This window comes from Apiotrichum porosum, assembly GCF_003942205.1.
Source record: "Apiotrichum porosum strain DSM 27194 chromosome Unknown scaffold_13, whole genome shotgun sequence".
Taxonomy (NCBI): Eukaryota; Fungi; Basidiomycota; class Tremellomycetes; order Trichosporonales; family Trichosporonaceae; genus Apiotrichum; species Apiotrichum porosum.
In genome coordinates this window covers 18,899-46,679 of record NW_021167120.1, presented here as the reverse complement: position 1 = coordinate 46,679, position 27,781 = coordinate 18,899, and the positions used below count along the sequence as shown (strand labels likewise).

The 27,781-nt window shown below is 61.0% G+C and overlaps 8 protein-coding genes across 8 annotated transcripts; 6 read left to right on the top strand and 2 right to left on the bottom strand.

The window, feature by feature from the left end:
• Positions 1-202: 202 nt before the first annotated feature.
• EHS24_002445 (uncharacterized protein) lies at positions 203-2,999 on the top strand (the record flags this gene model as incomplete). The annotated part of the gene is made up of 4 exons (XM_028618185.1): positions 203-750; positions 801-1,365; positions 1,464-1,740; positions 1,837-2,999. The coding sequence occupies 4 exons, from the start codon at positions 203-205 to the stop codon at positions 2,997-2,999; spliced, it is 2,553 nt and encodes an 850-aa protein (XP_028473141.1).
• Positions 3,000-3,095: 96 nt separating this feature from the next.
• Positions 3,096-6,268, bottom strand: RNA14 (mRNA 3'-end-processing protein rna14; the record flags this gene model as incomplete). The annotated part of the gene is made up of 5 exons (XM_028618184.1): positions 3,096-4,841; positions 4,889-5,199; positions 5,243-5,372; positions 5,427-5,539; positions 5,581-6,268. The coding sequence occupies 5 exons, from the start codon at positions 6,266-6,268 to the stop codon at positions 3,096-3,098; spliced, it is 2,988 nt and encodes a 995-aa protein (XP_028473140.1).
• Positions 6,269-8,187: 1,919 nt separating this feature from the next.
• Positions 8,188-10,837, top strand: EHS24_002443 (uncharacterized protein; the record flags this gene model as incomplete). Its single annotated transcript, XM_028618183.1, has 2 exons — positions 8,188-9,372; positions 9,425-10,837. 2 exons carry the CDS (start codon positions 8,188-8,190, stop codon positions 10,835-10,837), a joined length of 2,598 nt encoding a protein of 865 aa, XP_028473139.1.
• A 1,174-nt stretch (positions 10,838-12,011) lies between these two features.
• Positions 12,012-13,154, top strand: EHS24_002442 (uncharacterized protein; the record flags this gene model as incomplete). Its single annotated transcript, XM_028618182.1, has 1 exon — positions 12,012-13,154. The coding sequence occupies one exon, from the start codon at positions 12,012-12,014 to the stop codon at positions 13,152-13,154; it is 1,143 nt and encodes a 380-aa protein (XP_028473138.1).
• A 575-nt stretch (positions 13,155-13,729) lies between these two features.
• On the top strand, positions 13,730-15,252 carry EHS24_002441 (uncharacterized protein; the record flags this gene model as incomplete). Its single annotated transcript, XM_028618181.1, has 4 exons — positions 13,730-13,975; positions 14,156-14,300; positions 14,383-14,739; positions 14,945-15,252. 4 exons carry the CDS (start codon positions 13,730-13,732, stop codon positions 15,250-15,252), a joined length of 1,056 nt encoding a protein of 351 aa, XP_028473137.1.
• A 417-nt stretch (positions 15,253-15,669) lies between these two features.
• Positions 15,670-19,506, top strand: EHS24_002440 (uncharacterized protein; the record flags this gene model as incomplete). The annotated part of the gene is made up of 5 exons (XM_028618180.1): positions 15,670-15,683; positions 15,822-16,290; positions 16,404-17,094; positions 17,146-19,072; positions 19,182-19,506. 5 exons carry the CDS (start codon positions 15,670-15,672, stop codon positions 19,504-19,506), a joined length of 3,426 nt encoding a protein of 1,141 aa, XP_028473136.1.
• A 549-nt stretch (positions 19,507-20,055) lies between these two features.
• EHS24_002439 (uncharacterized protein) lies at positions 20,056-22,938 on the bottom strand (the record flags this gene model as incomplete). Its single annotated transcript, XM_028618179.1, has 13 exons — positions 20,056-20,220; positions 20,259-20,837; positions 20,878-21,039; positions 21,097-21,308; positions 21,347-21,432; positions 21,470-21,545; positions 21,579-21,741; positions 21,782-21,850; positions 21,920-22,060; positions 22,100-22,271; positions 22,309-22,702; positions 22,740-22,883; positions 22,932-22,938. The coding sequence occupies 13 exons, from the start codon at positions 22,936-22,938 to the stop codon at positions 20,056-20,058; spliced, it is 2,370 nt and encodes a 789-aa protein (XP_028473135.1).
• A 387-nt stretch (positions 22,939-23,325) lies between these two features.
• Positions 23,326-27,726, top strand: EHS24_002438 (uncharacterized protein; the record flags this gene model as incomplete). The annotated part of the gene is made up of 7 exons (XM_028618178.1): positions 23,326-23,460; positions 23,528-23,767; positions 23,820-26,497; positions 26,805-27,045; positions 27,097-27,181; positions 27,238-27,572; positions 27,622-27,726. The coding sequence occupies 7 exons, from the start codon at positions 23,326-23,328 to the stop codon at positions 27,724-27,726; spliced, it is 3,819 nt and encodes a 1,272-aa protein (XP_028473134.1).
• Positions 27,727-27,781: the final 55 nt, after the last annotated feature.

Sequence of the window (27,781 nt, the reverse complement as noted above, 5' to 3'; positions counted from 1 at the left end):
ACCGACCGTCTGGCCGAGACAGCGCTCACGTGACCTCTGGCAAAAAGCTCCGATGCGGCACGCGACCGCCACGCGACTGCCACGCGACCACACTAACGATCGTCATCGCATCATTGAAACGCTCTGTGGGCCAACTCAAGAACACCGCGCGACGACCTTGAGCTATCCATCTCCAACGCGTCGAGCACCAACACAACACCGTATGGCGGCTCTCAGCGAGGAAATCCGAGGGCTGGCGCGTCCAGTGGACGACCGTGCTATTGCAGAGCAAGTGCGCCTCTACCTCGACACGACATATCCCGACCTCGCTGCGCTCACAGGCATCCCATCCTCATCTTCAACTGCAGGCCCCAGCCATCAGACCCGGCGGGGTCCCCCGCGGAGGACGCTCGACGAGGACATTGAATACTGGAAGAAGAAGGAGACAGACGCTCGTGAGCGCCGTGACGCTATCCAGGCTGCGCTGCCTGGCGCGATCGCAGAGGCGAGCGCCGCGCTGGAAGACGTCCTGTCGCGCGCGCAGCAGCTCAGCCTCCAGCGCTATGCGCTCAGCGACTCCATCGGCACTCTCCTCTCGGAACTGTCCAGCTCGGCGCCCCGGCCAGACGATGGAGACGGGGAGGAAGGCGCGGGACCGCAATCGCGCGCGCAGACGCTGCTCGAGGACTTGGAGGAGAAACATGCTGCTCTTGCTCGGTCCCAAGCGGCACTGGCGTGGGCCAGCGTGCTCGAACGTATCTTGAAGCAGAGGTGAGTCGCAGAATTGGCGACGACCCCATTCACTTACACTTGAAAAAAAGAGATACTACACTCGATCCGGCAAACCACAAGCCATCGCCGCTGGCGGCGCTCCCACACTATCGCGAGTTGCATTCTTCGGTCAAGGAGATGGAGCGGACCCTTCCACCTGGCATGGCGCTACTGAACTCGATCCGCTCCGTGCGCGACGACACGTGGACGCGTTTAAAGGCGGCTCTTGGCGACAAGCTTCTGGCGGCCGCCACGGCGCTCAAGTGGCCGCTGCGGATCGACTATGCGTCGGTCCCCGTCGGCGACCGACGTGTGTTTGAGCGTGCGTACACCGAGATGCTTCATCTCCAGACAGAAGGAGAGCGCATGGGCCTCGTGCCGTCCACTGCAGACTGGACCACGGGCGATGGCCTGTACCCGCTCCAAGTTCTCACGAGGCCCATTGAGCTCCGCTTCAAGTTTCATTTCCAAGGCTCGAGAAATACGAACCGCGTCGATAAGCCAGAGTGGGGGTTTGCCAACATTCAAGATGCGGTGTACGAGCACACCGCCTTTATCGCAGACTACCTGCAGCCTCTTACGGCCCAGGCGGGCTATGGTGCCGTCAACGTCAAGGTGAGTCGTCGTGCGCCCCCCCCCCCCCCCCCCCCCCGCCTTCTCCGTAGATCCATGGCCGTTGGGCCCAACGTGAAAAGAACGCTAACGGCCTGTAGTCGGAATTCACAATGCTGCTGTTCCCGATCCTGCTCAGGTTTCTGCGCACACGAATTCCGCACCTCCTCTCGCACCCGGCCCTCTTGGCTCACACGGTCTACCAGACTGTCCTGTTTGACGATGCTATGCGGGAGAATGGGTTCGAATTGGCACGCACTAGCATGTACCGCGGTTCGGCGACCTCGGCCTCGACCTCGGCCGCGTGGGAAGGGTTGGCCGGCGTCATTCTCCGAGAGCAGGACTGGTTCCAGCAGTGGCTGGCTGGCGAGAAAAAGTGTGCGTACTGGTCTTGTTTAGGTCCAAAAAAAACAAAGAGAAACACATTAGTGTTGATGGCTGAAATGGGTTACTGACATTGTCGCTCTAATCCAGTTGCGGAAACTTCGCTCAACGAGATCATCTCGTCCCCTGACGCGTGGACGATCTCGGATGCTCGAGATGCCGACGACGACAACAACGGCGACGACCAGGAAGATTCGGCCACACCCGCCACGGAGAGTGCTCGCCAGGTGCGTGCGCTCATCGAGCAAATCACCGACCGTTACTCGCCTCTGCCTGCGCTCGAGTACCGCGTGGCATTCCTGCGCACTGTCCAGCTGCCCCTCGTCGCTGCCTACCACTCGCGCGTGGACGGGTCGCTCGATGCGTTCGAGACGCTGTCGTCTGCGTTTGTGCGCGCCGTTCCCGGAGCGCTTGGTGCCGTCCAACGACAGGGGACCGACTCGCGGCTGTCCGGCACGGCCGGTCTGGAGCGCCTCATCAAGGCCCATGTGAGCGCCGACTGCCTCCTGGCGGCGCTGCGCGCGTGGTCCAACGATGCCTTCTTCGTCGTCATGTCCGCCGAGATGGCCGGCACAGACACGGCACCCTCGGCATGGGACACGACCGCGGACAAGTACATGTCCCTCCGCGCGCGCGCCGAGGACATGATGGTCCGCCTCATTTCCGCCGAAGTCGAGGCCGACCTCAAGCAGCACCTCACCAAGCGGTGGGACGTGGGTGTCGGCGCCGACGGCACCGACGACGCGCACGCCGGCGCCGACCCGTCCCTCGTCGCGGCGCTGACGTCGTTTGCCGCGCTCGTCAGCTCGCTGTCCCGCTGGCTGCCGCGCCCAGCTACGGCGCGCGTGTACCGCCGCGTGGCGGCGCACCTCGTCAACCACATTTCGCAGCGCGCAGTCTTTGCCGGCTGGTCAAAGTTCACAGCGGCCGGCGGCCGTGCGCTCGTGCACGAGGTGGATGACTGGCGGCAGGCTGCGTCGGGCGCGCTCAGCACGACCACGCCGCCCATCTCGGCCGACCCGCCATGGGCGCCGCTCGCGGCCATGGCGGCTGCGCTGGCCTTGCCTGCGTCGTCTGACGGGGGTGCGGGTACGGGAACGGTCACGGACGCACCGACGTTTGCCCAGGCCATGGCTGCTGCGTGGGGCGGGCCGTCGGCGCTGGAGAGCATCAAGGAGCGCGCAGGGCTCAAGGAGCTCGACGCCGAGCAGCTCCAGGCCGTGCTCCGCCGACGCGTCGAGTGCTGGAGGTAGACGCGGCCGAGGCCCGAGGCCCTCCCTGCTTATTTAATAAACAGTCATGCACATGCATCATATGCTCTACACCTCACACAAGGCTATAACACTACACTAGAACCGGCGACCGCCCATGGGACCGCCGCGGAAGCCGCCGGCAACGGGCGGCCGGCCGGCGATGGGGGCACGACCAACGGCGCCGCCCTGGGCCGCCTGTGCGAGCCCCGTGCCCGTAGGCCCAATGTTGGCGAACAGGCCCACAATGTCGTCGGGTCGGAAGAGGGGGCCGTCAAACGAGCGCGCCGGTGGGAGCGTGCCCATAAACCACGTCAGGGGCTTGGGCAGACCGCTCCGGTCGTACTGCTGGTAGTTGGGGACGGCCGCCGCTGGCGCTGCGGGGGGCACGATGGCGCGTGGGGGCACGACGGCACGGGGTGGGGGGATGGGCGACCGTTCACGGATCGGCGCCTGGAAACGGCCTGCCTGGTGGGCTGGGAGTTCGCGCGCAAACGGCCTGGGGCTGGCGGGACGAGCGCGCTTCATGTCGCCGCGAGCAGGCGAGCGGGGCGGCGAGCGGTCACGCTTGTGCGGGCTGGATGTGCGCGCCGCGCTGGGAGGGAAGGGCGGCATGGCGGGCACGGCGGCGCCGGCGGCACCAGCAGGAGCGGCCACGGCCTGCTGCCTAGGAGCAGTACGGCCACGACCAAAGCCGAGGTCACGGATGGCAATCTCGTCAATGCCGTGGTAAGTGTAGCGGGCGGCAAAACGCTTGAGCGCCGAGTCGTTGGGGAAGGTCTCGGCAAAGCGCGCCTCGAGCTTGTGGACGGCAGTCAGGTCGCCGTAAATGTACTCGAAGCGAGCCCAGGTCTCCCACAGAGGACGAGCCTTGTCGGCAGGAATCTTGATGGCCGAGCGCTCAAAGAGGGCACGAGCGTTCGAGTCGTCGTTGATCGAGAGAAGGAACTGGAGGTAGCTGGTGACAAAGTCGACGTCGTCTGAGAAGATCTTGAGACCCAGCTCGAAGATGCGGACCGCCACTGACGAATCCTTGTTCGAGTGGTACTCCATGAGCGCTGAAGCCTCAAAGATGTGCCAGGTGACGTTGGGCGACTTGCGAGCCTTGCCAAACACCAGACGGGCGGCCTTGAGACCCTCGGCACGACGGGCAAAGCGCATGTAGTATACCCACACGATGCCCGCAGCAGTCTTGCTGTTCTCAATGTCCTTGCCACGGCGCTCCTGGACCAGCTTGCCACGTTCCTCGCGCTCGCGCACGAGACGGGCATAGTCGCTCTCCTCGCCGTTCATGTCATTGTCGGCCTGGACCGGAATCTCCGGTCCACGGGCAACCTCAACCTCGGAAGCCACCTGGACCCGCATGTCCTCGGTCTCGGTGTTGAGCGAGTCGATGAGGGAAGTGTAGATGGAGTGGCAGTCGGCAAAGTTCTTCTGCTCCTCCTCAATCTCCGCGAGGGCAAAGGTAAGCAGGAAGCTCTTGGGGCAAGCAGCAACGCCACAGCGAAGGAACGCAGCGCCCTCTTCGGCACGGCCGCCGGCGAGGTGGTACGAGGCGGCATAGTGCCACAGCTCGGGGAAGTGGCGCATCTGTGCCATGCACTGCTTGAGGGCATAGCTCACGCGCATGACGACAAGGTTTGGGTCATCCATGCCCAGAGGGTTGCTCTCCTCCCACTTGATGTAGTTGCGCCAGCCGTTCGAGACACGGCGGTCGTCCTCGGAAAAGTCGGGCATGGGAGGGAGGGGAGGGTGCGGGAGAATGTCGGTCAGAGAGCGCATCTCGCGCAGGCCCGTACGCGCAGTCATGTACGCAGGTGAACGCTCAGCAAGGAACTTTTTGGCCTGGCGGAGAGTTAGTCTAGCACATGAAAACGTAAAAGTCAACTTACAGTCTGCTTGTTCTGTGCGCTTTCGAACGCATCATACGACTTCCACAGAGCTTCAACGTTGTTCAAGGGGATGGCCACTGCGCGCTGATACACCTTTCGGAGGTTGTCACTCTGCTGCTGGGTCTCCCACGGGTTCTTGGACTTGGTCTCGCCGAGGTACTGAATGTACTCGTGCCAGATCTCGCCACTCTCGCGGTCGATACCACACTCCTTCAGCGCGTACTCGTACGCCTGGGTGACGGTCGTATGGGCCTTTTCGCCATCGGGACCATCGCTGGGGTTCTGTCGCCTAATGTAATGCAAGTAGGCCTCTGCAAAGCGTCAGTTGGGGACGGCGAGATGAACACAACTCACTCCACAAGTTGACGTCAGCGGCCGCCATCAAGGCCGATGAGCTGCCCAAGGCGCGCGCAAAGAGTCCCTCTACCTGGGTAAAGTTTGACAATGCGAGTTCGAGGTTGATGAGGGACAGCATGGGCTGCGACTGCACAAGGTCAACACTAAAGGCCCGGAAACGGGGTCAGAAGTCTGAACTCACGGCTGTGGGGTTCTCCACGGCAAGAACCTCGTACCATGCGCGGGCATCCACAATCTCAGTCTTCTGAATCGCCCAGTTGAAGAGGGCCAGAGGCAAAGCCGAGTCGGAGGGTTCTGCAAGTTAGTCATGGGGTTGTCAGACTGACAGTGCTCACGTTGACGGTACTGGCGCACGAGGTCTGCCTTGGCCACCACACTGGGCGACTCCTCTGTCAACCCTTCAGGCAGGCCAACCTTGAGCTCGGCATCAGGATTGATAGGAGGAGGGATGTAACTGGGTCCAGCGATGGGCTGCTCTGGCTGCTCCATTTGCTGAGGGATGGCACGACCGTTGAGGTCAGGAGCCGGGGTGGACTCTTGAGATTGCTCTGCGATCGTCTCGGTCGCAGGGGGAACAATGGGTTCCTCGACTGATGGGGGTTCATCACTTGCGGCGGCGGTCTCCTCTTGAGGAATGTCTTGGGGCTCTTCGCTCGCCTGAGGCAGCTCAATGTCGACCTCGTCCTCATCGGCGGGCCTGGATGGGTCATATCCTCCTGCTGCCGGCGTATCATCACTCATGGGCATTGATGGATCGTAAGCCATAGGCTCGTCGTCGTCCATGGCCATTGAGGGGTCGTAACCCATGGGCTCAGGCTCCTGCTGCTGCTGCTGCCCCTCCTCCTCCTCATGGGCGGAAGCGATAGTCACGTCAGCGACAGGCTCCTCAGCAGCCTGAGGCTGCTCAGTCTCCACCACGTCCTGGATCTCGGAGTCATGGACCTGCTCGGCCTCTGCCGCCTCGACAGCCGAATGGTCCGGCGCGGCGTCGGGGACAACAAGGTCGGGATGCTCCTCAGCCATACTGAATGTTTTTGGCGCAAGGGGAAGGTAAAGTTATGCGGCGAAGGAAAATGGCAAGGGAGGGGGAAAGGATAGGATGCGGCGAGTCGAAAGTGGGGGGAGAGGGGGGGCAGCTGCGACGGGGATGGAGATCGTGTTCAGCAGAAGCTATCCATCTAGCCTGTGACTGGACGTTGGGAGGGGAAGAGGAAGGTAAAGAGAAGGTTCTTCAGGCTGATGACGATCAAGCACCAATCTCCTTGGGAGGCGGTCTCGCTCGCCTGATACTGGCTCCGGACGGGCGATCAAAGAGGGCGTAAATGACACGTATTATAAAAAAGTCACGTGATAGATGTCCTTTTACTTCAAGTCTCCCACGGATGCTCCCACAGCCAAAATGGCCCCCCCGGCCCCCCTTTTAGTGTGGCCCCCCCTCTCTCTCTCTTTTTCCAGGCCCGCGCGCCCAAAGGGACACACTCTGCCCCTCTCCCCTCCCTCTTCTGGCGCCGAACGGGTGGCGCACACCTGGGGGGGGGGGTGACATACGCCGAGGCTCTCGTCGCCATCGACCCAAGTGGCGGCTGCCACAACGGTGGCAACATGTCAGAGACTACCACTACACGGTATATACATTTACGTGGGCCGGGAACAGACAAGAAAGAGAGAGAGATAACATACAGACAGACAGAGAGCCACACAACCAGCGCAGACCACACGCTGAACGAGCACAGAGGTGTCCCTTGCGTTGGTGCCTGTTTCTCGCTGTTCCCTCGCTTCCCGTCACTCACCCACACAGCCCAGAGCGTGTCGCGCGTCCATGCTCCCCCCTGTCCGTCTCAGCTGCCTGCCTGTAGCTCACAAGAGTTCCCGCTGTGTATTTGACAGCGTAAAACTCACAGCAGCAGCGCCAGAGCACATGTTAACAACAACACCACCGCAACTCACAACAACTCCCTCTGCCGCCATACTGTACCCATCCTTCCCCATCCTTCACACCTCCACTTAGACCCCCCCCCCCGGTCCTTCTTCACCGTCTCCCTGCTGCCTGTCACCAAGGACCATGTTCACAACATCCTGCAGCTAGACCAAGGGCCCATCACACGCCTCTTCCGTCGGCACAGGCACCCCCTCTCTGCGTCCCCCAAAGGCCACGCCGCCCACACCCACACGCTCCCTTCGCCCACCGTTCCGCGCGTCCCATTCCTTCCTACACAGCTATACCTGTCTTTACACTTCACACACACCACACTCTCACTGTCTCTACGTAGATCTGCGACCAGAGCAGAGCCTCGACCGCGCATCGCAACACGCAGTGCCAGCGCGTGTCCAGCACAGGGACAGTCACCGCGCCGCCGCCTCCGCTCGCGGCCCCCCGTTCAACGCCGTCTGTCTCTGCGCCACGAGGAACCACACGCCCGTTTAACCTGTTTGCGGTTGCTCGTCACCTCACAGGCCCAACAGGACAGGCCCCACAGGCCCACACAGGTCCACAGCAGCCCTTCGCCGGACGCCTCCCTAACACGCCTCTGCTCAGCCCGCGGCGCTTCGTCGCCGCGCCTTCCGTCGTCTCCGCGCTTCTGGGCCACATTGCACGCACATCACATCACAGTTCTCGGCGTTCCACAGGTCCCATTTGAGGCTGCGCGCCGTTGTCGCATCTCACGCCCTCGCTTTCCACGACCATTTCTACCACCACCTGCGTTTCTCTTTTTCACCATCTCACTCTCTCTCTCTCCCTCGCCACCTCCCCGCGCCCCCCCTTCCCCTTCGTCTGTGTTTTCGTCCCCTCCTTTCCTCTCGACAACTGCACTTTAACAACACACCCTTTTCCAACCCTTTCTCGGCAACCACACCGATAGCGCTTCGCGAACTCGTTAGTTCGCGCACAGCGCAACCCAAAGCTCTACACCGCGTGCTCTACGTGCCCCCAGTCGCGTACGATGCCCGGCACGTTTGAGCTCCTCCGGCGCCATGCTGGCGGCCGGCGGCACGGCCTTGGCCACGCAGGGCCATTGCAGCAGCAACGACCGCCAGGCCAGCAACAAGGAGCAGGCCAGCGTGCCAAGGCAATCCTTTCGTTATCGGTTGTCTGGCGCATCGCGCGTATTATTTCATCCATCGTGCTCTTAGCGTTGGCGGCCACTTTCGACTCGCCACTGTACCCAGGGCACAAGCAAAATCAACCTTCAGATACATGTCGGCGACCAGAACTCTTCCAGTCGTGGCTCGCCGTGTCCATGGTCGTGCTCGTCTGCTACATTCTGTCGTCGGGCTGGACCAAAGCCCGCGAGACGTCAAGAGGTCGCCCACGTACGCCGCCGCCTGCTGACCTGGAGGCTGCCCGCCCACGCCCACTTCCACTTCCCGCGCCTCTGCAGCGTGTACGTTCTGCGCCGGACGCCGCCGCCGTGCCCCCACCCGCCGCCCAGTCACGCGCCATTCTCTCCCACTCTTCCCCTACTGTTCATCATCTTTACCAGGCACCATCCCTCTACCTTTCCAACTCGAGTCTATCAGCGGGGACACCAGGACCGTCGACTCCAGCGCTGTCTTCTCCCAACTCGCCCGAAGCCATGGTCTCGCCTTCAGCGCTCGCATCAACATACTCGCTCGGAAGTCTCGGTGTCTTGGCCAAGGTGCCAGAAGGCGAGCCCATGCAGCAGCTCCCAAGCCTCCCCGTCGGCTCTCTCCCTCCTGCACTCTTAAACGCCGCAGCCGCTGCTGCAACCACTGAGCCGCGTCCTCGCCCAGACTCGGCACTCATCCCAGACTCGCGTGCTCAGTCCCGGGCGGCATCCCGCGGACCATACCCGGCGCCATACCTTACCGCGCCTGAGCGCAACGCCGTTCGTCGCGCCGAGATTGCTCGCAAGGTCGACAAGGTCGCAGCGAGGGCGGACGCGCTCATGGTCCCACGCATCGTTCTCTTTGTGCTCGGAAACGTGCTCATCTTCCACCCGTGGCCATCCACCACGACGACATGTTACAACTCTGCCCCCTTGCTGTGGTGGGCAGTGTTTGTTGGCGTCATCGACGACTGGGTGCGCATTGTCGCTTCTAGCATCATTGGCGCCGTCTTCTTCACCGTCTACTTTATCTACCACGCCCTGTTGGCAGCGTATGACGTACGTCCATCAAGATCTAGGATTCGAGCACCGCTGACCATCGTTTTTGCAGACATTTGCTATCCGGATGGGCTGGCGGCCGCCCCGCCCTCCTACCAACACCCGGATGCCACAGCCTCTGGCGACTGCAGATCTCTTGCGGTGCAAGAAGGTTTGCTATGTCCCAGATCCCTCCGACCCGGCGTCGGACGATGGCCACAGCGTGCGCGAAGGCGAGGCAGTGGCACCGGATGAGATTGATCGTTCACGTCTGCCCCTCCCCGCCGTCGTGCTCCCAGCCCACCGCGCCGTCTGTGGTGTGTGCCAAGAGAACTTTGCCCCACCTCGCGAGGTCGCGCGCATCATGTACAAGGTGCCGGAGCTCCGGCAGCTGCCGTGCGACCATGTCTTCCACGAGTCATGCGTCGACGAGTGGCTCCTCAACCATTCAGACGCCTGCCCTTACTGCACGCAGAGCGTGCGTGAGGGCCTCCAAAAGCTTGAAGTCGCCAGGTCGGCAGCGGCGTCGCGCGTTTCGTTGCCGCAGCAGCCTACAGCCGCGGCTTCGCGTACTTCCCTCCACACTCCCGGCTCGCAGGCGTCTCTTGCCGCCACACGCCGCACGTCGCGCACTTCAAACCCAGCGGTCACCTCTCAGGCCTCACTCGGCCACTACCCCGCGGGCGCTCGCACTTCAGCACTCATGTCTCAAGCGTCCCTCGCGTCGCCATCGCCCGCCACGCGTGCTGCCTCGCGAATGTCGGTCCACAACCCGTCCATGTCGCAGGCTTCGCTCGCGCACTATCCGGCAACTGGCAGCCGAGTGTCCATCCAGTATCCTGCCGGCACACGCACGTCTATTCAAGTGCGCGCTGTTTCACGTGCGTCCATGCAGTCCAACCCCGCTGCGTCGCAAGTGTCCCTTGGCCACTATCCCACCGGGTCGCTGTCACAACTCGGATACCCGGGCAACTACCCACTGGGGTACCCGTCCGCTGCTGCTGCCTCAGCGTCACGCACCTCACTCGTGTACCAGCACCGGCAGTCGCGTGGGTCGTTTGGCGCGGCCGGCTCGTCGGCGTCGCTCGCATTCTACCCGCCGTCCACCACGCGCGTGTCGTTGAACGTGGCCAATGGCTCGACCACGTCGCTGTATCATCCCGCCGCCTCGTCGCATTCACTCACCACACCGTCCCGCGCCGCGAGCCGTACATCCCACACTCGCACCGTTTCGGCCACGCAGGGCGAGCTGGAGCTGTCGGCGCAGTCTACCACGTCGCTCGGCGTCGAGGGATCGCCCCTTATGCGCTCAGCATCGGCGTCCCGCGTGTCGCTCACTACGTGCCCGCCCGCGGCCGCATCCAGCGGATCCCTCGTCACCGTCCCGGCCGCCGTCTCGCGCGCCGCGCGCGCAAGTCTCGCCGAGAACCTTGCCGAGCAGGAACGCGAGGCCTTGCGCAACGCGGCCAAGGGCATCGCGCGCTAGGCGGTCGTGAACGCGTCAACGGCCCTCCGGTTTCCTTTTTTTTCGGCTTGCACGTCTCCTTTCCATTTTTTTTTGGTCAGCACATTCTCGACCACAAACACGTACCTCTTCCGGTATATCATGCCAGCATGCGCGCGTTTCTCGGTTGCTATAATAGTGCGCCGGGCGTGCTCACCCACCCCAAGCAACGTCCCACCCTCACTCCCACCCACACTCGCTCGCTCCATACACGACCCTTCCGCATCGTCGCACCTGCGCCCCGGGGCTTCCTCGAGGGGACCTCGAGGGCAACACACAACACATTGCCAATTGCCGTAGATACACGGCTACATCCCCTCCTTGCCGTTGTAACTCCCCCCTCCCCACCCCTCTCTTCCTTCTTTCCCTTTTTACCCAAGTTCTATCGCCCCACGTTACGTCCCCCACGCTACGCCCCCCCACGCCCCCACGTCACATGTTGTACCCGTGACAGACACGAATACACGAGTCAATGCATTGCAATTCTATAAATACAAGACATCCGGTGCGCTTTGTGTGGCGTGTGTGAGAGAGAGGCCTACGGGCAAGGTGGAGGTGAACTGACCGAGCGAGTGTGGCACAAAGCGAGTAAAAATGCGAAATTAAAGAGTGGGGGGGGGTTTGTTTTTCTAAAAAAATCTAGGTGGCACACCGGCCGTCTTCTCCATCCGCTCGTTCCTTTTCCGCGTCTGGCGGGTGTACGCTTTGCCTGTCTCTGCCCCAGCGCAGCGCACGTTGCCAGCTTCAGTGTCCCTGCCGATGAAGTTGTGCCCCGAGTTGCTTGCTGGATCTCTCTGAAGGACGGCTCGTCAAACATGACATGTGGCACAGAGAAACAGCAACTGTTTGAAGAGAGCACAGGGGATGCAGGGGGATGCGGGCGGGGTGACAAGTGCGTTTCTGGTGGCCAGCGCCCCGTCACATGCACGATGCTGCGTGCACCCGTGCGTAAGTGCGTGCGCGCGCGCAACGCGTTGCGATGGAGCCGGTTTGCAGGTCCCCGCTGGCACTGTTTCTGCGAGTTGCAACGTGTCACTGTCGTTGCCCATATCCTTTCTGTTGTCCCTTTGTTCACACACTCGTTCTTTGATCAATTCCACACCACAACGTACTGGTCGCGGCGTCCTCGTCGTCCGGCTCCTCGTTCACGTTCACCATGCCAGCTCCAAAGCATGCCTTGGACCGTGAGGAGGAGGAGGGAGACGATCATTCGAAACGTCGCCCGCCTGCCACCACCACAGCCGAAGTAGCCCGTCCTACCGCAACCGACTTGGAACAGGACATCGAGGAGGGCCTCCGTAACATTTCCAGGGAAAAGCACACGCCCTTGCGCAACCTTGTCTACCAAATGCTCAATTACAACTGGAATGCCCGCCATGCAAGCCGGGCGGAATTTTACAGGTCGGTGTGCCCCCCAGTGAGTTGGAGTGGAAGTAACCCACCGCGCCACCACCCAGTGGTCTCAATCAAACCGACCGTTGACGATGTACAGCGGCCAGACAATTCCCATAACGAGGAGATCCGGTCTCTAAAGCGCTTCTGTGCCACCCATTCGGATTTCTTTTGCCGCCTGGTACCCGGCTTTCGGAAGTGTCAACGCGTTCTGGGCCGGCTGCCCGACCACCTAACGCAAGAGCAGCCTTTTTTCACCCCACCCACTCACCAGGATCAACATCCCAACTCTCTGCCGCCCCAGAGCCAGAGTTCTGGCTGGGGGTTCCACGCTCCACTGGCCCACCGCTCATCACAGGAGGACCACTCCTCAAACCAACCCCACTGTGAACAAGGACCTTCCTCGAGGCCGGTGATGTCTGCCTCTCCCTTCCCGAGAGGGCCACGCCCGGCGGATCCGGTATCGTCGTCCAGTTTCACAGTTGGCGCCATGGCCCTGCGGCCGGATATGTCAACCACGACGTCCAGCGCCCCGCACCAAGGGCACCATGCTGTTGTTGAAACCGAGCCCGAATTCACCCACATCCCGACTACGACTGCTGTTGTCGCCGGCCCGCCGTCCATTGCGGCTGCCACCGACGGCCGTTCGTCGTTCCTCTCTTCGGTTAACACGTCTTCCCCCCCAGTGGCCGCTTTGGCAGAAGCCTCGCTGGGCCCCAGCTCACCCATGGGACAAACACTTCAACCAGCTTCTGCTAGCACCGAGCTGCAGCGCTTGCTGCACCAGCAGACGGCCAAGCTACGACAAAACAACATCAAAGGCCGGCGGACGGAAAGACGGAATAAACTGGTTAGGGCGTGGCATACAGAGTCTGCGGGCGAGCGGCGTCGCGCCCAGTCTGAGTAGCGGACGAGCCGTTCGTGGACGATGTTTACAATAATGAGATGCGATTACTGTGTACTTTCTGGAGTGTGCCACCCTGACTTGGCCATATCGACAGGCGACCGTTATCCCAGACATGGATCAGCACAGGGACCGAATTCATCGTTGCTCCGTCGGATCAGCTAGTGGAAAGGGCCTTGCACGTCAGCACAAAGCACGCCAGCGCGTCGTGTTTCAGCACCTGAGGCTTTTGCTAGCGGCTTTGCACTGACGCAGGCCGTTGGCGCCGTTAGGCCGTTTAAGAGTCGCCGGAGCCGTTGCATCCCCGCGGGTGGTAATGGAGCCTGCGGTCATAGACCGGCGATTGAGGCGAGTATGGAGCCCCCGGCCTCCCGTGACTTTGTCAGCTTCCGACGGAAGTGGGCTGTCGAGATGATATGCCCATCGCTGATCGAATGACTACATTGCCGTGTGGTCGCCATCGACAGGTTGGTTTGGCCGCACCCCCCGGTATATAAAGCTGCTGACGATGCACACCTCCTCTTGGCCCAGCTCTTACCGACCCCCATACAACCTCTTTATCCACGGCGCATAACCTTATGCGCCCCGAGTCTCGTCCCCGCACCCTGCTCCTCTTCGCCCTCGGCGTCCTCGCCGCTGCCATCTTGTTTCGTCTCGACATCCTTCGTTTTCTCGGTCTCGGACGCAAGTCCTTCTCGACGTCTTCCTCTGCCGCCGCCGCCGCAGCTTCCACCACGACCGCCGCCGCTTCCAAGTTCTCCGAGATGGCTGCTTCCGCTCAGCAAGACGAGGCCAAGGGCCAGGTCTATTTCCTCTCCCACGGCGTGAGTACTGACCCGTGGAGGAACGTTGGCGCGTGACCAGCCAGGACGATAAGATCAGACGCATGTTGTCAATACGTGATCCAGCTGCACCTCCCCTGGGCGTTGCTGGCCAGTCTGGATCTCCTACTGCCTGCTCCACCCCTTCTAACTTGACTTGGAACATGCACTGACAATGTACAGGGCCCGCCCACGATGTTCGACACCAACTCGGCTCCTTACAAGGCTTGGATCAAGTACGGCAAGGCCGTAGCTGACGCCAAGCCCAAGGGTCTCATTGTCGTCTCGGCACACTGGGAGAACCCCTCCAACTCGGACAGCGTTGTTGGTGAGTAGACAGCTGTGCAGGTAACTGGAGGTTTGAGCACCTGGAGCAGCAGCTCGTTTTTCATGCCACTAACCCCCACCAGTCAACGAGGACCAGACCAACCCGCTCGTGTACGACTTTTACGGCTTCCCGTCCGAGTACTACCAGCAGACCTTTGTGTCCCGGGGCAACAACCAGATGCTCTCGGACGTCAAGGACGCACTCAAGGGCTCAGACGTCCGCTTCTCGACCGCCAAGCGCGGCCTCGACCACGGCGTCTGGGTCCCCTTCAAGGTCGCGTTTGCAGGCCGTACCGACATTCCCATTATCCAGGTGTCGCTCCCCGGAGACTCGAACCCCATCTCGGCTGCCAAGCTCGGTCGCGCCCTTGCCCCGCTCCGTGAGCAAGGCTACGGCATCATGGGTACCGGCCAGGCGGTGCACAACCTCCGCGACTTCAGTGAGTGTTGTTATATCGAGAGAGCAGCTGTGGCAGTTACACCGGCGCTGGAGGTGTACACCCGCAGCTTGGCTCATCCATGCGCATTGGTGACCATTTGGTTGGACGCCGCTGCTCGCACGTGTGGCGTCCTTGTCCCTTTGCCTTGCCCTGTCGACAGTGACTACCTGACCAGAATAGTCCTCGTGTTGACACTTTTGCGCAGTGATGGGCCGCCAAGCGAGCTACGGCGACGTCTTCCTGAAGGCTGCCAGCGCCGCTGTCGCCGACCCCGACCCGGCCAACGCCACCATCAACCTCTTCCGCCACCCCCAGTACCGCAACGCCCACCCGAGCCCCGAGCACCTCCTTCCGCTCGTGGTCGCTGCCGCTGCCGTCGAGAAGGACGACAAGCTGCGTACCCTCTTTGTCGACCCCAACGGCGCCCTCGGATGGGGCATGTGGATGTGGAACCAGAAGCCCCAGGTCGAAGCGAGCGCAGAGACCGCCCCGGCAACTGAAGCGACCGCCTAGTGTGCGGGGCTGTAACAAAGCTGCCCTTGCTTGCCGTAGACTCTGCCCATGCATTCGCCATCATAGATAGTCACCTGCTGGCCTGCTGCACCCGAAGCCCAGCTCCAGGTTGCAGACCTCTCGCGCCGTGGACGGGACACGGCAAACGCGGCTTGTGCCGCATAGTCCTTGGAGCGGTATCGTCATACGGGGGGTGTGGGTTTGAGGACCAGCCTGCAGCTCTGCAGCCTGCCCTCTCGTTTATACCCCGCCGCCACCGACGCCTTCCGACAACGGCGAGCCCCGCAACGCCTAAAGTGGGTCGATTTAACCATAGATGGGAAGCCGTGCCAATCTACCATTTTCCATCTACCACACCATTCGCATTTCTTTCTACAGTAGGGTGACCAGCATACTCCGCATGTCTCTTGCGCACGCATGAAGTTCGGCAGGTACGTGTTGTCCCGAGGAGAGCAGCTGGGGAGAGAGAGAGCCCAACTGCAGGGCGCACAGTATCACACTACCAGCCCGCCCCCCCTGCCCGCACCCACGTTTCCAGTCTCCACGCACCATGCTCACATCTACCACAGGTATCTCGCGGAGAACGCGACGCCCGAGTGGAAGCGCGCATACATCGACTACCGCGCCGCCAAGAAGGCGATCAAGCGAGTCACAGAACGCTTGACCAAGGTTCCCGACCCGCCCACGACCGGCGGCCCCATTAATGCCCTTTCGCGCATTGCGACACGCACCAAGGGAGACCATGGCAAGGGCGACGGCAACGCATCGGACTCGAGCGAGGACGGTGACCATGGTCCGGCGTCCACCAAGATTCGCCGCACGTTCACGCTCGGCCAGGGGTCGGTGCGGTCCGTCGGGTCAGGCGGCGGCGGCGGCAGTGCTCCTGCCCCGGCTTCCGGTGGTGTGTCGGGCGGCACCAGCAACGTCCCGTCCCCTCGCCCCATCGCCGCCGGTATCTCTACGGGCACGGGAACAGTACTCGGCTCGTCATGGCGTAACAGTCCTTCGTCATTGACGCCTGCCTCGGCGCTTGGTCGTGTGAGTTTTTGTCTTGGCCTTGTCGACAGACACCGGACAGATGTGCCCGATATCCGAGACAATCGTGTTGAGAGAGAGTGTGTGTGATCCGTGGGACTGACAACGTGCTTTAGGGTCGGTCACCGTCATACGGTGCGATGGGTACCAGTCCTCGGCTGACTGAAGGTCGCGTGCACCCGCCGCCGCCGCTCGATTTGGGCGAACCCCATCTCGACGAAGCAGCCGAGGAGAACGAGCAAGAGGTCATCGAAGGCGAGTGGCCTGGTCCCAGTTCTGGCCCGGGCGCAGGGACTGGCTCAGCACCACCGGCAGACAGCACTGTCACCAGTTCCACCGTTGTCAGCCCCCTCTCGTCCAGCCCTGTCAGTCCAATGGGCTCGTCCTCAAAGCGTCACTCGAGCCTGCGCGATCCCAACCGCACACGTACCCGTGGCGCCAACGTCAACTTTTCGCCTCGCATCACATCCATTCCCGATGCCGACGACGGCAACGAGGCCGACAGGGACGAAGCGTCCGACCATGCCTCGCGAGGACATATCGGCGGTGTCCAGCCATGGCCAACGCAGGCGCCTCACACGCCCAGCGATGCGTCCATGACCCAGTCGCCGCCCAAGGACGGCGAACGTACACCGCATGCCGAGACCACGGATAATCGTCTGCCAGGCCCGGGATCGACTCCTAAGAAGTCACCAAAGCGCTCGCCGTCCATGTTCCGCTTCTCGCTCGTGTCCCCGCGCGTCCAGCCTAGTGCAGGACTGACCCAGGGCGGTGTTGCCGATGCACCCAGTGGAACTAGGAGTATCCGTGAGTGACAATGAACCGGAAACCGGCCGTGGCGGCTAACCACTCGCACAGACTCGCTCAAGCTCCCATCCCCTCGCCTCCAGCCGCGCACAGCACGCTCCTTTGACGAGCTGTACGAGAGCCTGCAGCCCGACGAGCAGGCCTTTTTCGACTTGCTCGACCACGAGCTCCTCAAGGTCGAGACGTTTTACCAGCAGCGAGAGAACGAGGCCGTGAAGCGCGGCCAGGAACTCCGCGACCAGCTGCGTGACCTCGCCGAGCACCGACGAGTCTTCCACGAGACGTTCCCCGCCGGTGTGCCCGAATGGGAAGTGGCTGTAGGCCATCTTTTGGGTGCCGGTACCACGTCTACCGCGGCGGCAGTGCCCAGGCCCATCCAGCGTCTTACCCGCCGTAGGCCAAACACCTCAGGTGTGACGAGCGACGAGGCAAGCAGCAGGGCAGCAACACCCCCAGGGAACCGCAACGGGTACGTCAATGGCAAGACCTATGGCACTGGAAATGGCACCCCGAACGGCAAGCATGTGGCCAACAAGAGCGACGAGGATGAATACCGAGAGATGGCACGCCAGTACGACCCGGAGCGATACCAAAAGTACAAAAAGGAGCTGCGTTCCGCCATGCTCGACTACTACCGTCACCTCGAGTTGATCAAAAATTATCGTATCCTCAACTTGACAGGTTTCCGCAAGGCCTTGAAAAAGTTTGAAAAGGCGACCAAGATCATCTGTCTCGAGCTGTATACCGAGGACCGGATCTCGCCTTGCTCGTTCTCGCGCGGCGAGACGATTGACAACCTCATCAAGCAGACCGAGAGCCTGTTCACGGAACACTTTGAGCACGGCGATGGCAAGAAGGCGCGCGACAAGCTGCGTGGACAGGACCAGAGCAACTCGCACTACTTTTCCGTCTTCCGCAGCGGTATCATGCTCGGCCTGGGCGTGCCGCCTGCCATCCTCGCGATTGTCAAGACGTTTGACCCCGAGACCCGCCAGGCGATTCCGGGCTATGCCGCCCTCGAGCAGATCTATGTCGGCCTGTACATCCCCGTCATCTTTGCCATGCTCTTCGAAGTCAACCTGATGGCATACGTCGCCGCGCGCATCAACTATGAGTTTGTCATGGAGCTCGACCGCCCGACTCTGGACTTTAGGAGCTACTTCGAGATCCCGGCCTTTTTCTTCATGACGCTCTCGTACTGCTTCTTCTTCTCGTTCTACCGGGTCGCCACGCACAGCGTCGCACCAACAACATGGCCGCTCGCATGGCTGGTGTTTGTGTGCGTCTTCTTCCTCAACCCGCTACCCATCTTCCGCCGACGATCGCGATACTGGTTCCTGCGCGTCCTCTTCCGTGTCATCACCCCCGGATACTCGCGAGTAGAGTTCATTGCATTCTTCATCGCCGACGAGCTCAACTCGCTGTCGTTCAGCATCCAGAACCTCATGTTCATCGGGTGCACTTACAGCCACCACTGGCCCGGCGCCGTGTACGATACCTGCGCATCGGGCAGGTCGTGGCCATACGCCCTCCTCGCGACTGTTCCGCCTCTCATCCGTCTCATCCAGTGTCTGAAGCGTTGGTACGACTCGAACCTCCAGATCCACTTGATCAACGCAGGCAAGTATGCGTCATCAATCATCCAGGCCGTCCTGTTCGTCTACTGGCGGTCGACAGGCAGTCCCCAGAACACGGGCGGCTTCGTCACCTGGGTCATCTTTGCGACCATTGCGAGCATCTATACGTGTTCGTGGGACTTTGTCGTCGACTGGTCGCTCCTCCGTCCCCACCACCACCTCCTCCGCCCCGACCTCGGCTACTCGCAAACGTGGGTCTACTATTTCGCCATGGTGACCAACTTCTTCGTCCGCTTCATCTGGGTCTGGTACCTGCCCAACATTACCGCGCATACACACATGCGCTCGTGGATCTTTGCAATGTGCGAAATGCTGCGTCGCTGGCAGTGGAACTTCTTCCGGTGAGTCCAAAACCATGTGTTGAGGCGGCCAAACGGCTGGGACAATGTCGCCCCCAAGTCCAACCGTCCCGACAACATCCTTGTGTCTGCTCAGTTCTAACATCTACAGAGTGGAAACAGAACACCTTGGAAACGCAGACGCATACAGAGTGACGAGGGAGGTGGTATTGCCGTACCGACGAGACGAAGACGACGACCTCGACGAATACGCGAAAGGAAAGCCGACGAGCGGCGGCCTGTCAACGCTGCGTCCTGCGGTGACGGAAACGTGGCGCCGTATCCGTGTGCGCCTCGTTGGGCATACCACGACGGGACGTGTTCCTGGTACGCTGAACGTGGGGCCCATGGGGCACGCCCCGCAGCGCGAGTACGAAGCGCGGCGAATCGGCGACTGGGCGACGAGGAACAGCGACGACTCGAGTACCGCCGTGTAGGGACAACGTCTGGCGCTACGCATTCTAGAGGGCTCTACCTGCCGCTATCTATTCTATCTATTTCATTAATTTCAATCTGTCTGTATGCAAGGAGAGGCATTTGAGACTTGGAGACTTGGCTTGGGCTGCGTCCGTGACCCGACTGAAATGTGTAAAGCTGCTCGGCAGGCATCGTCGCTGGAAAAACGTCGGTCACATAAAAAACGCAATCCGAAGGGGTGGTCAAAGGCCACAGCGGTGTCGACAATGGTCATGGTTTCGTTTGAAGGTCCTGCGGACGTCTGTGTAGGGAGAGAACTCGCTTTCTCCATCGGCATCGTTGACACATTAGTACTGTCTAGTCGCTGATTGAACAAACTGCTTGTCCTCTTCTATTTCTGTTTATTTTTACTTTCCACCAACTGTTGTATGTACTGTACACGTCACGTTTGCATAGGTACCGTACGCACACATGTCATTCACTCGCTCCTCATGCGACTAAACACTAAAAGCTACCATCCCACTCAAAACTCAAAAAATCTGTTTATACATGTTTCCGGCAGTGTGGTGCTACCAGAAGTCATCGGCGTCACCACCACGCGACTTGCCAGCGGCAGTCGCCTGGCGCTGGTAAAACTCGGCCACCTGCTCCGAGCTCGTGGCCTCGTCGGCATTCTTGTCCTCGCGCACCTTGATGAAGCGCGGGAAGCGGAGAGAGATACCGCGCGACTCAACCTGTTGGCGTCAGTTTAGAAACATCGACCACAACTCACGATACCGTGCGCGGCACTGTACACTGGCGAGAGTGACAGGTCGGCAGTGAGGACCTCCCACACGACCTTGGGCTCGAACCAGACATCAGGCTTGGCGCCGCCGATCTCAATGTCTCCGCGGGCCGTCTGGAGTTCGAGGGGATGCAGTTCGTCGTAAAAGGCCTTGAGCTGCTCCTCGCTGAAACCAGTACCGATCTTGCAAATCGTCTGGTAGTTTTCCGAGTCGGGGTCGTAGCACGCGAGGAGGAAGGCACCGTACCAGTTGGTACGCTTGCCCTTGCCGTAGTATGCGCCGACAACAACAAGGTCGAGGCTGTCACCCACACCCGAGAGATAGTCCTTCTTGAGCTTGAGCCAGTTGATACTGCGGCGAGAAGGTTCATACGTCGAGGCCCCCGTGGCGAGCATCTTGACCATGAGACCCTCGCAGCCGTCCTTGACACTCTCCTCAAGGAAGGTCTGGATCTCCTCCGACGAGGTGGCATCAGAAGCCTTGGCGAAGCCGAATTCGCCCTCGACAGGCTTGAAGTGCTCGTGCAGGATGCGACGGCGTTCCCTAAGCTCGTGGTGAAGCATGCTCTGATTGTCAGTTTATACACCGTGGCTTCATGCGACTCACCTCGCCGTTCAGATACAGCACGTCAAACGCAAACAGGTGGACGCGGACGGTGATGTCCTCGGTGCGGACGTCCTTGCGCTTACGCCTGCTGAGGTCCTGGAAGGGAAGGAGCTTCTGGGTGGCCAGGTCGAACGCGACAGCCTCGCAGTCGATGACGAACGACTTGACACCATCTTGAATGCACTGAAATGTTAGGTCTGCTGCCTAACTGCAACTTACCCTAGGGATTTGCTCAACCAGGTCGGGGTACTTGGCACTCATGTTCTCAGAATTGCGGCTGAAAACTGCGATTTTGCCGTCGTCAAGCAGGTGAACCTGCGCACGCTCGCCATCATACTTGTACTCGCACGTAAATTCCTTGCCCTCAAAGCGGTCGAGGACCTCGCCAATAGCCTTGGTAGGCTTGGCAAGCATCGGCTTGAGGGGAACACCTGGATAGGTCAGCAATTGAGAGCGCCTGGAGACCTACCAGGCGTGAGCCTGCAGTTTGCGCGGAGATGGTCCACACCACCCTCCATGAGCGCGGGGACGATGATGTCGTAGGTGGGGAGTTCACTGTTGTGAGTTGACATCGCCAAAGGGGGCAGCTCACCTGTACACCGCCTTCACCGTTTCCGCGCCCTCCTCGAGCCTCTTGGTGAGGGCCTCAGGGGAGATTTTCTTGCCGTCTATTGTCAGCTGCGTCGCGACCATCAACCTACCGAGCTCCTTGAGCACCATGGCGTGAGCCAGGGCAACGACAAGCGTCTTGTCGGCAAGACCAATGCGCAGCTTGCCCTCCAGACTGCGAATGATGAACTTGGCCTCCATACCCTGGCAGGCGGACAAGAGCTTTTTGATGATTCCCACTTTGCGGGCTTGTGACTGAAGTCGTTAGCCACTACTAGGTGGACGGTTAACTCACAGAGTTGCCGGACACCTTCGCAATATCGGTAAGGTTCGAGAACACGTAGGGGACCGTCAGAGGCTTGGGCTTGAACATGGTCGGTTGGGTGTTGCGCGAGTTCTGTTGTGAGCAGGCGGCTGCACCGTAACGACTCACCATGGCAACCTTGCCAAGATCACCCTCCTTCCTCAAGTCCTCCTTGATCTTGTTGACGTTGCGGCCAGTGCCCTCAGCAATCGCCTTGATGAGGAGCGACTCGCCAATGCCGAGCTCAGTGCCTTCATAGTCGGGGCAAAGCTAGTATATGAGCTTGCGGAGGACATGGTGGAAACTCACGCGGTTAATGCAGAGGTAAACAACCTTGAGGAGATTGGAACTCTTGGCGTCGGTAGCAGTGTCACGCTCAGCAACCACGAGAAGGAACTGGGTGAGAATCTGGAGAATCTCAAGGCGTTTGGTGGTTGCCTCAATCTTCTCAAAAGTCGCGGTGAGGGCAGCATAGGGAACACTGTACGTCAGCCGCGGGCAGATGGACAAGTACTGACGCTTCGCCCTCCTTCCATCCCTTGTCGGCGACAGGGACGCTCTTGTAGTTCTTGGTGAAAATGGAAGCCAGCTTGGACGCGGCTTTTCCCTCCTGAGCGTCGAGCTCCTCGTCACTCAACTCGTCCTCGCCCTCCTCGTCGTTGTCGCCATGGACAATAAAGTCGTCATCGTCGTACTCTTCCTTGACCTCCTTCTTGACAGGCTTGGCAAAGATGGACGCAATGGGCTTGCCGTTAGAGGCCGGGTTGGCCTTTGGTGCAGGTTTTGACGACGACGACGCCTTCTGATCGTCGTCCTTTGGCTCCGCCTTGGCCTTCTTGGGAGACTCCTTCTTCATGAAAATGGACGCGACAGGTGCGTCGACCTTGGCCTTTTTGGCAGGAGGAGGGCTCACTGTGGAGTTAGTCAGAGCTCTCTGACCGAGACTGACCTCTGCTGTCGCCATTCTCGCTCTTGGTGTTGGAGGACGACGAGGCGTTGGTAGTGGGCGCTGGGGCGGCGTCCTCCTCGTCGTCAGACTCGATGATGCGCTTGACCTTCTTCTTGGGCGCCACCTTCACGGGACTGTCAATGTCTGTAAAAGTGTGAGCATGTGGCCTGAGTGGTTTGCAGGGCAGCTCACCAGACATGGTTTGGTTGAATGGGTGACAACTGTGGAACAACAGCACTAATGTTGACGCCAGGCGGATCGCGTCCTGGCGCAACTGGACGCGTCCGGAGTGGAGGTTAGTCAACCACAGGTCATCCCGTTTTTGGTTACGTAATACAATTATTACGCGGCATCATCCATCATCAATTCCAAGCGACCAACACCACTCTCCCCACCACCACACAACACACTGCGCACCCTCCTACCTTGAGCTCCCTCCCACATCCGCATCCACAACATCCCCCACCGACCGCACGCGTCAAAGAGGCGTGTTTTCGTTCGACCTCTTGGAACGCACGCCAACATTGCACCCGTCTGACAGACTTCCATTCCCCTCCAACCAAAAACCTTTGTCTTTGCAACCGCGATGCCGTCCACGCCGTCGCTGTCCCGCAGAGGCCTCCGCAATGAACGCCAGACCAACTCGCCATATTCGCGCCCCTCGAACACGCGAGAGTCGCGTTCGGGCAAGTCGTCGGCCCTTGCCTCCCCTTCCCGCAGCGTGAGCATTCCGTTCCGCTCCATTTCTTGCTCTGAGATTTGTCGATCATTGCTAACAGTTGGCGCAGGGCTTCCACCCACTTTCGTCGCTCTTTGGCATGGTCACAAGCTCGTGGCGCCGCAAGCGCGATGATGACAACATGTCCGTGTCTGGCTCTGAGGACGACTGGAACGGAACGGCACCAAACGGCATGGAGGGCCAAGATGTTTTCAATCTGGCTGCCGCGGCCGGTCGTACGGGTTCCGAGTTTGACACTCGCGCTGAGACCTGGCGCAAGGGCAAGGGCAAGTTGAGGGCTGGACTGTCTGTGAGTGATGGTGTCATTGTTGATCTCTTTGATGACTGGTGCTGACTGGCAGTCGTCGAAGTCCAACTGGGGACTTCTCGGCCTGAGCGGTGACGACACGATCCGTCCCTCCCCATCGATGCCCGCGCTTCGCACGGTTGCTCAACAGAGCACGAGCGGCTTCTCGTCTACTCTTTCCCCTCCCACGGCAACAACCAGCGCCTTGACACCACCGCCCAGGGGCGGTATTCTCCGTCGTGCCGCGTCCACCATTGCTCTGCAGAAGTTCATGCAGGAGAAGGGTGTTGAGCTCGGCCCCGACGACGCAGACGTGTTGGAGCACCTGGCCCGTGACCTTCGTGAGGTCCGTACCCAGTCCAGCCCCAATGTCGGTCTGGGTGGTTGGAGCGCCGGAATCACGGCTCCGAACGGTAACGGCAACGACGCCCACTTGACCCCCCTCAAACAGACCGCCTCTGCTCCTTCGGTGGGAACGCCTGGTTCCTCGTTCTCAGTTGGCTCCAACGCGCCCCTTCACCCTTCTCGTGCATCCACCTCTGGTCGCCAGGTCACCTACCTTGGTCCTGGCATGTCGCCCAGGCGTCTGGCACCGCGAAACAAGCCCACCATGAAGCCCCTCTTCGAGGGTATCGACAGGAAGGACGACGCCGGCAAGAAGCGCAAGGTCGACTCCGCCGAGAGCGAGGACAGTGGCAGCTCTTCATCTCCTTCCTCTGCGCCGGGAACAGCGGCCGCGGCTGCCATGGCAGCTGCCTTCAACAAGGGACGCATCGTGAGCGGCTCTTCGACTCGCCCGTCGCCATTAAACCAAAGCACGACTGTCGTTCCCTCCCCTGACCGTGTGCAGGCGGGCAAGCGCCGCGCCGCAGACATCATGAAGGAGGTCATCGACGCTGAGCTTGGACCCCGCAAGGCCACAAAGCCAAGCCTCGTCATTAGCGAGTACGACGAGCCCCGTCTTCCTTCAACGATGGCTCAGTCCAGCTCTCGCGTTGCCGCCACCCGTTCAAGCCTGCGCAAATCGTCCAGCGGCTCCAAGCTTGCGGCTCGCGCGTCGATGAGCGCGTCCCGTGGTGCTGCGGGACAGCTGGAGCGTTCGCGTGGATCCACACGAAAGCTCAGCGTGCTTGAGCTTGTCAGCGGTATCAACGCTTCCACCGAGGACGCCCCCGAGCCCGAGGCTGAGGACGCCGAGATGGATGAGGTGGCTGCTCCTCCGTCTGCATTCTCCTTCAAGCCTGCGGCGCCTGCGGCGCCGGCTCCGTCGCCCAAGCCTGTTACCAAGGTGCCCGAGCCCGAGGTGTTCAAGGCGCTCCCTGTGCCATCATTGTCACAGTCTACTCTTGGCCAGTCGACCTCAAAAGCGCCATCCAAGTCGCCCACCCCCGTTTCCACCGAGTCGGCCGCTGTGGACTCTATCGTTGCTGCCTCCAAACCCACTCCAGCACCAGCTTTCAACCCTCGTCCCGTCGGCCTTGGTCCCCCTCCTGCAGCGGCTGCCTCCTCGCTCGCCAACCGCGCCGGGAACCGTGCCGTGGCGACTGTGTCCCGTCGCGTCGACCCCAGTGCCATCTACCTCAGCGCCAAGGACTCGGCCCTCAACGTTGAAAAGGCCGCCCTTCCATTCTTCACCTTTACCCTCCCACCACAGACCAAGGGCCAGCCCAGCACCACGGTCAAGGAGGCTGCGCACTCGCGTCCCAAGGAGAGCTTCAACTTCACGATGAGCCAACCTGCTTTACCCTCCGCCTTGCTCTCGCCTCCCAGCTCGCATGTTTCCGTCACAACTCCTCTCCCCACTGTACCGGACGAGTCACCAGAGCCCATCAAGGTCGTCAAGCCTGCTGGCGAGTGGACTTGCAGCCTCTGCATGCTCCAGAATCCCGCATCGGCCACTGAAAAGTGCAGCATCTGCGAGGCGCCCAAGCCCGGCGCTGCGCCTGCTGTTGCGACAAAGCCCATCTCCATGCCCGCTCCTCCGTCGGTTCCCGCTGCCGGCGGATTCACCTTTGGTGGCAAGCCTGTTACTGCGCCGGCCACCACCACTCCTGCTCCCGGCGGGTTTACAGGCTTTGGCAAGCCCGCCGCTCCCAAGCCCGCCGCAGCGGGTGGCGCTGACTGGGATTGCGGCCTCTGCATGCTGAAAAACCCCGCCTCTGCCACCGAGAAGTGCTCAATCTGCGAGGCCCCACGCCCTGGTGCGACTCCCTCCGCTTCGTCAAAGCCTGCTGCCCCTCCTGCTCCTCCTTCGGTGCCCGCCGGTGGCTTTTCGTTTGGCGGCAGCTCGTCGTCGTCCTCAGCGGCCCCCAAGTCGAGCTTCATGTTTGGCAAACCCCCTGCTGCGGCCGGCGAATGGGAGTGCGACACCTGCATGCTCAAGAACCCCGCCACCGCGACCGAAAAGTGCACCGTCTGTGAGGCCCCCAAGCCCGGTGCCACGGTCTCCACCCCGGCTGCACCCAAGGGTGGCCTCCCTGCACCCCCCGCCGGCGGCTTTAGCTTTGGCGGCAAGCCCGTCGCGACTGCACCCCCCTCGGCCCCCTCTACCGGCCTCACCGGCTTCTCTTTCGGTGTCAAGCCTCCGGGCACCGCCGCTGCAGCTCCATCCTTTGGCGCCCCTCCTGCTGGTGGCTTCTCGTTCGGTGCCAAGCCCCCTACCACCGGCAGTTTCTCGTTTGGCGCGCCCGCCGCGCCTGCTCTCCTCGCCAAGCCCACTGGTGCGGCCGACGAGTGGACGTGTGACACCTGTATGCTCAAGAATCCCGCCACGGCGACGGAGAAGTGTACAATTTGTGAAACCCCCAAGCCCTAATGGCGTTACTCTCCTCTCGCCTTCAAAAGTCTATAGCATTGGCGTGGTGTCGTAGTCGTTCATGTATAGCGGATGACCATTACATCCGTGGTGATTGTGTATCTAGATGGAGAGCCACGCCTGCGCTTGGTGTCGATGGTCGATTACCGACGTGCAGTTGTTCTCGGTTGTGGATGTCAGTATCGGCGGAAGCCGCCGCCAACCGTGATGACGCACGTTATCTAGCGGGACCGTACACCAGCCAGAACAAACCGAAGGCAAACCCCCTGTTGCTAAGCCCACTCACTTTCACCCGCAGCCCAGCTGGGCCAGCCGCTCTGCTGTTCATCTTATGCGTCCTCGCTCACATTCTGAATCGGTGCGACTTCTGGACGCGCAGGACCCGCCCCTTGGCCCCTTGTCGTCGGGCATCATCGATGAGCCCAGCACCCTCGTCATGGTCGAACGAGCATTCTACACACATGGCGTGAGTAAAAGATCAAGGAGGCTACCAACACGTGCTGACGGTGGGCGGTAGCATGATGTGCAGATTACAGACATGAAAGGCGGTGTGGTGTGCAGTGTGCGTGGACCTGCCGGGATGACGTTGGGCGGGAAGCGAGGTGCGCTTTGGGAGGGACGACACGGAGCTCACTGCTGTCTGCTGACAGAACGACAGTCTTCTCAGATACCACTGGCGCGCCCGTCATGACCCTCTCGACCAACTCGAATCCCTACGCAAGGGTGTTCATCGGTACAGCGGGCGACACCACTGTCAAGGCGGCAGAGGGGCAGGAAGCTGGCACGCAACTGTTCACTGCCAAACGCAAGATGGGGGTAAAGCACCACATGGCCGTGGCATTCACCAATGCGGCCGACGGACAGCCGACAACGCTCGAGCTGCGCGGCGACGTGTTGGGGAACAAGGCTGCAGTGCTCACTGCCGACGGGAGGGAGACGGTCGCGCACTTTACCAGGACGTTGGACGGGATCCGCGAACCCAAAGTCATGACGGTGGGCCATTAAGAGGTGACGCAAGCCCTGTTGCTGACCTCTTTCACAGTACTATGTCGGCGTTGCGGCCGGCGTTGACCGCGTGCTCATGGCCGCGCTCTGCCTGGCGTTGGTGCAGGCCAAAGACGAGAGGCGCAACTTTGGTGCCCAGTAGGGTGTGTAGAACGAAGGGTCTCATAGTTCGCGACAGAGGAAGAGCACAGGTTCGC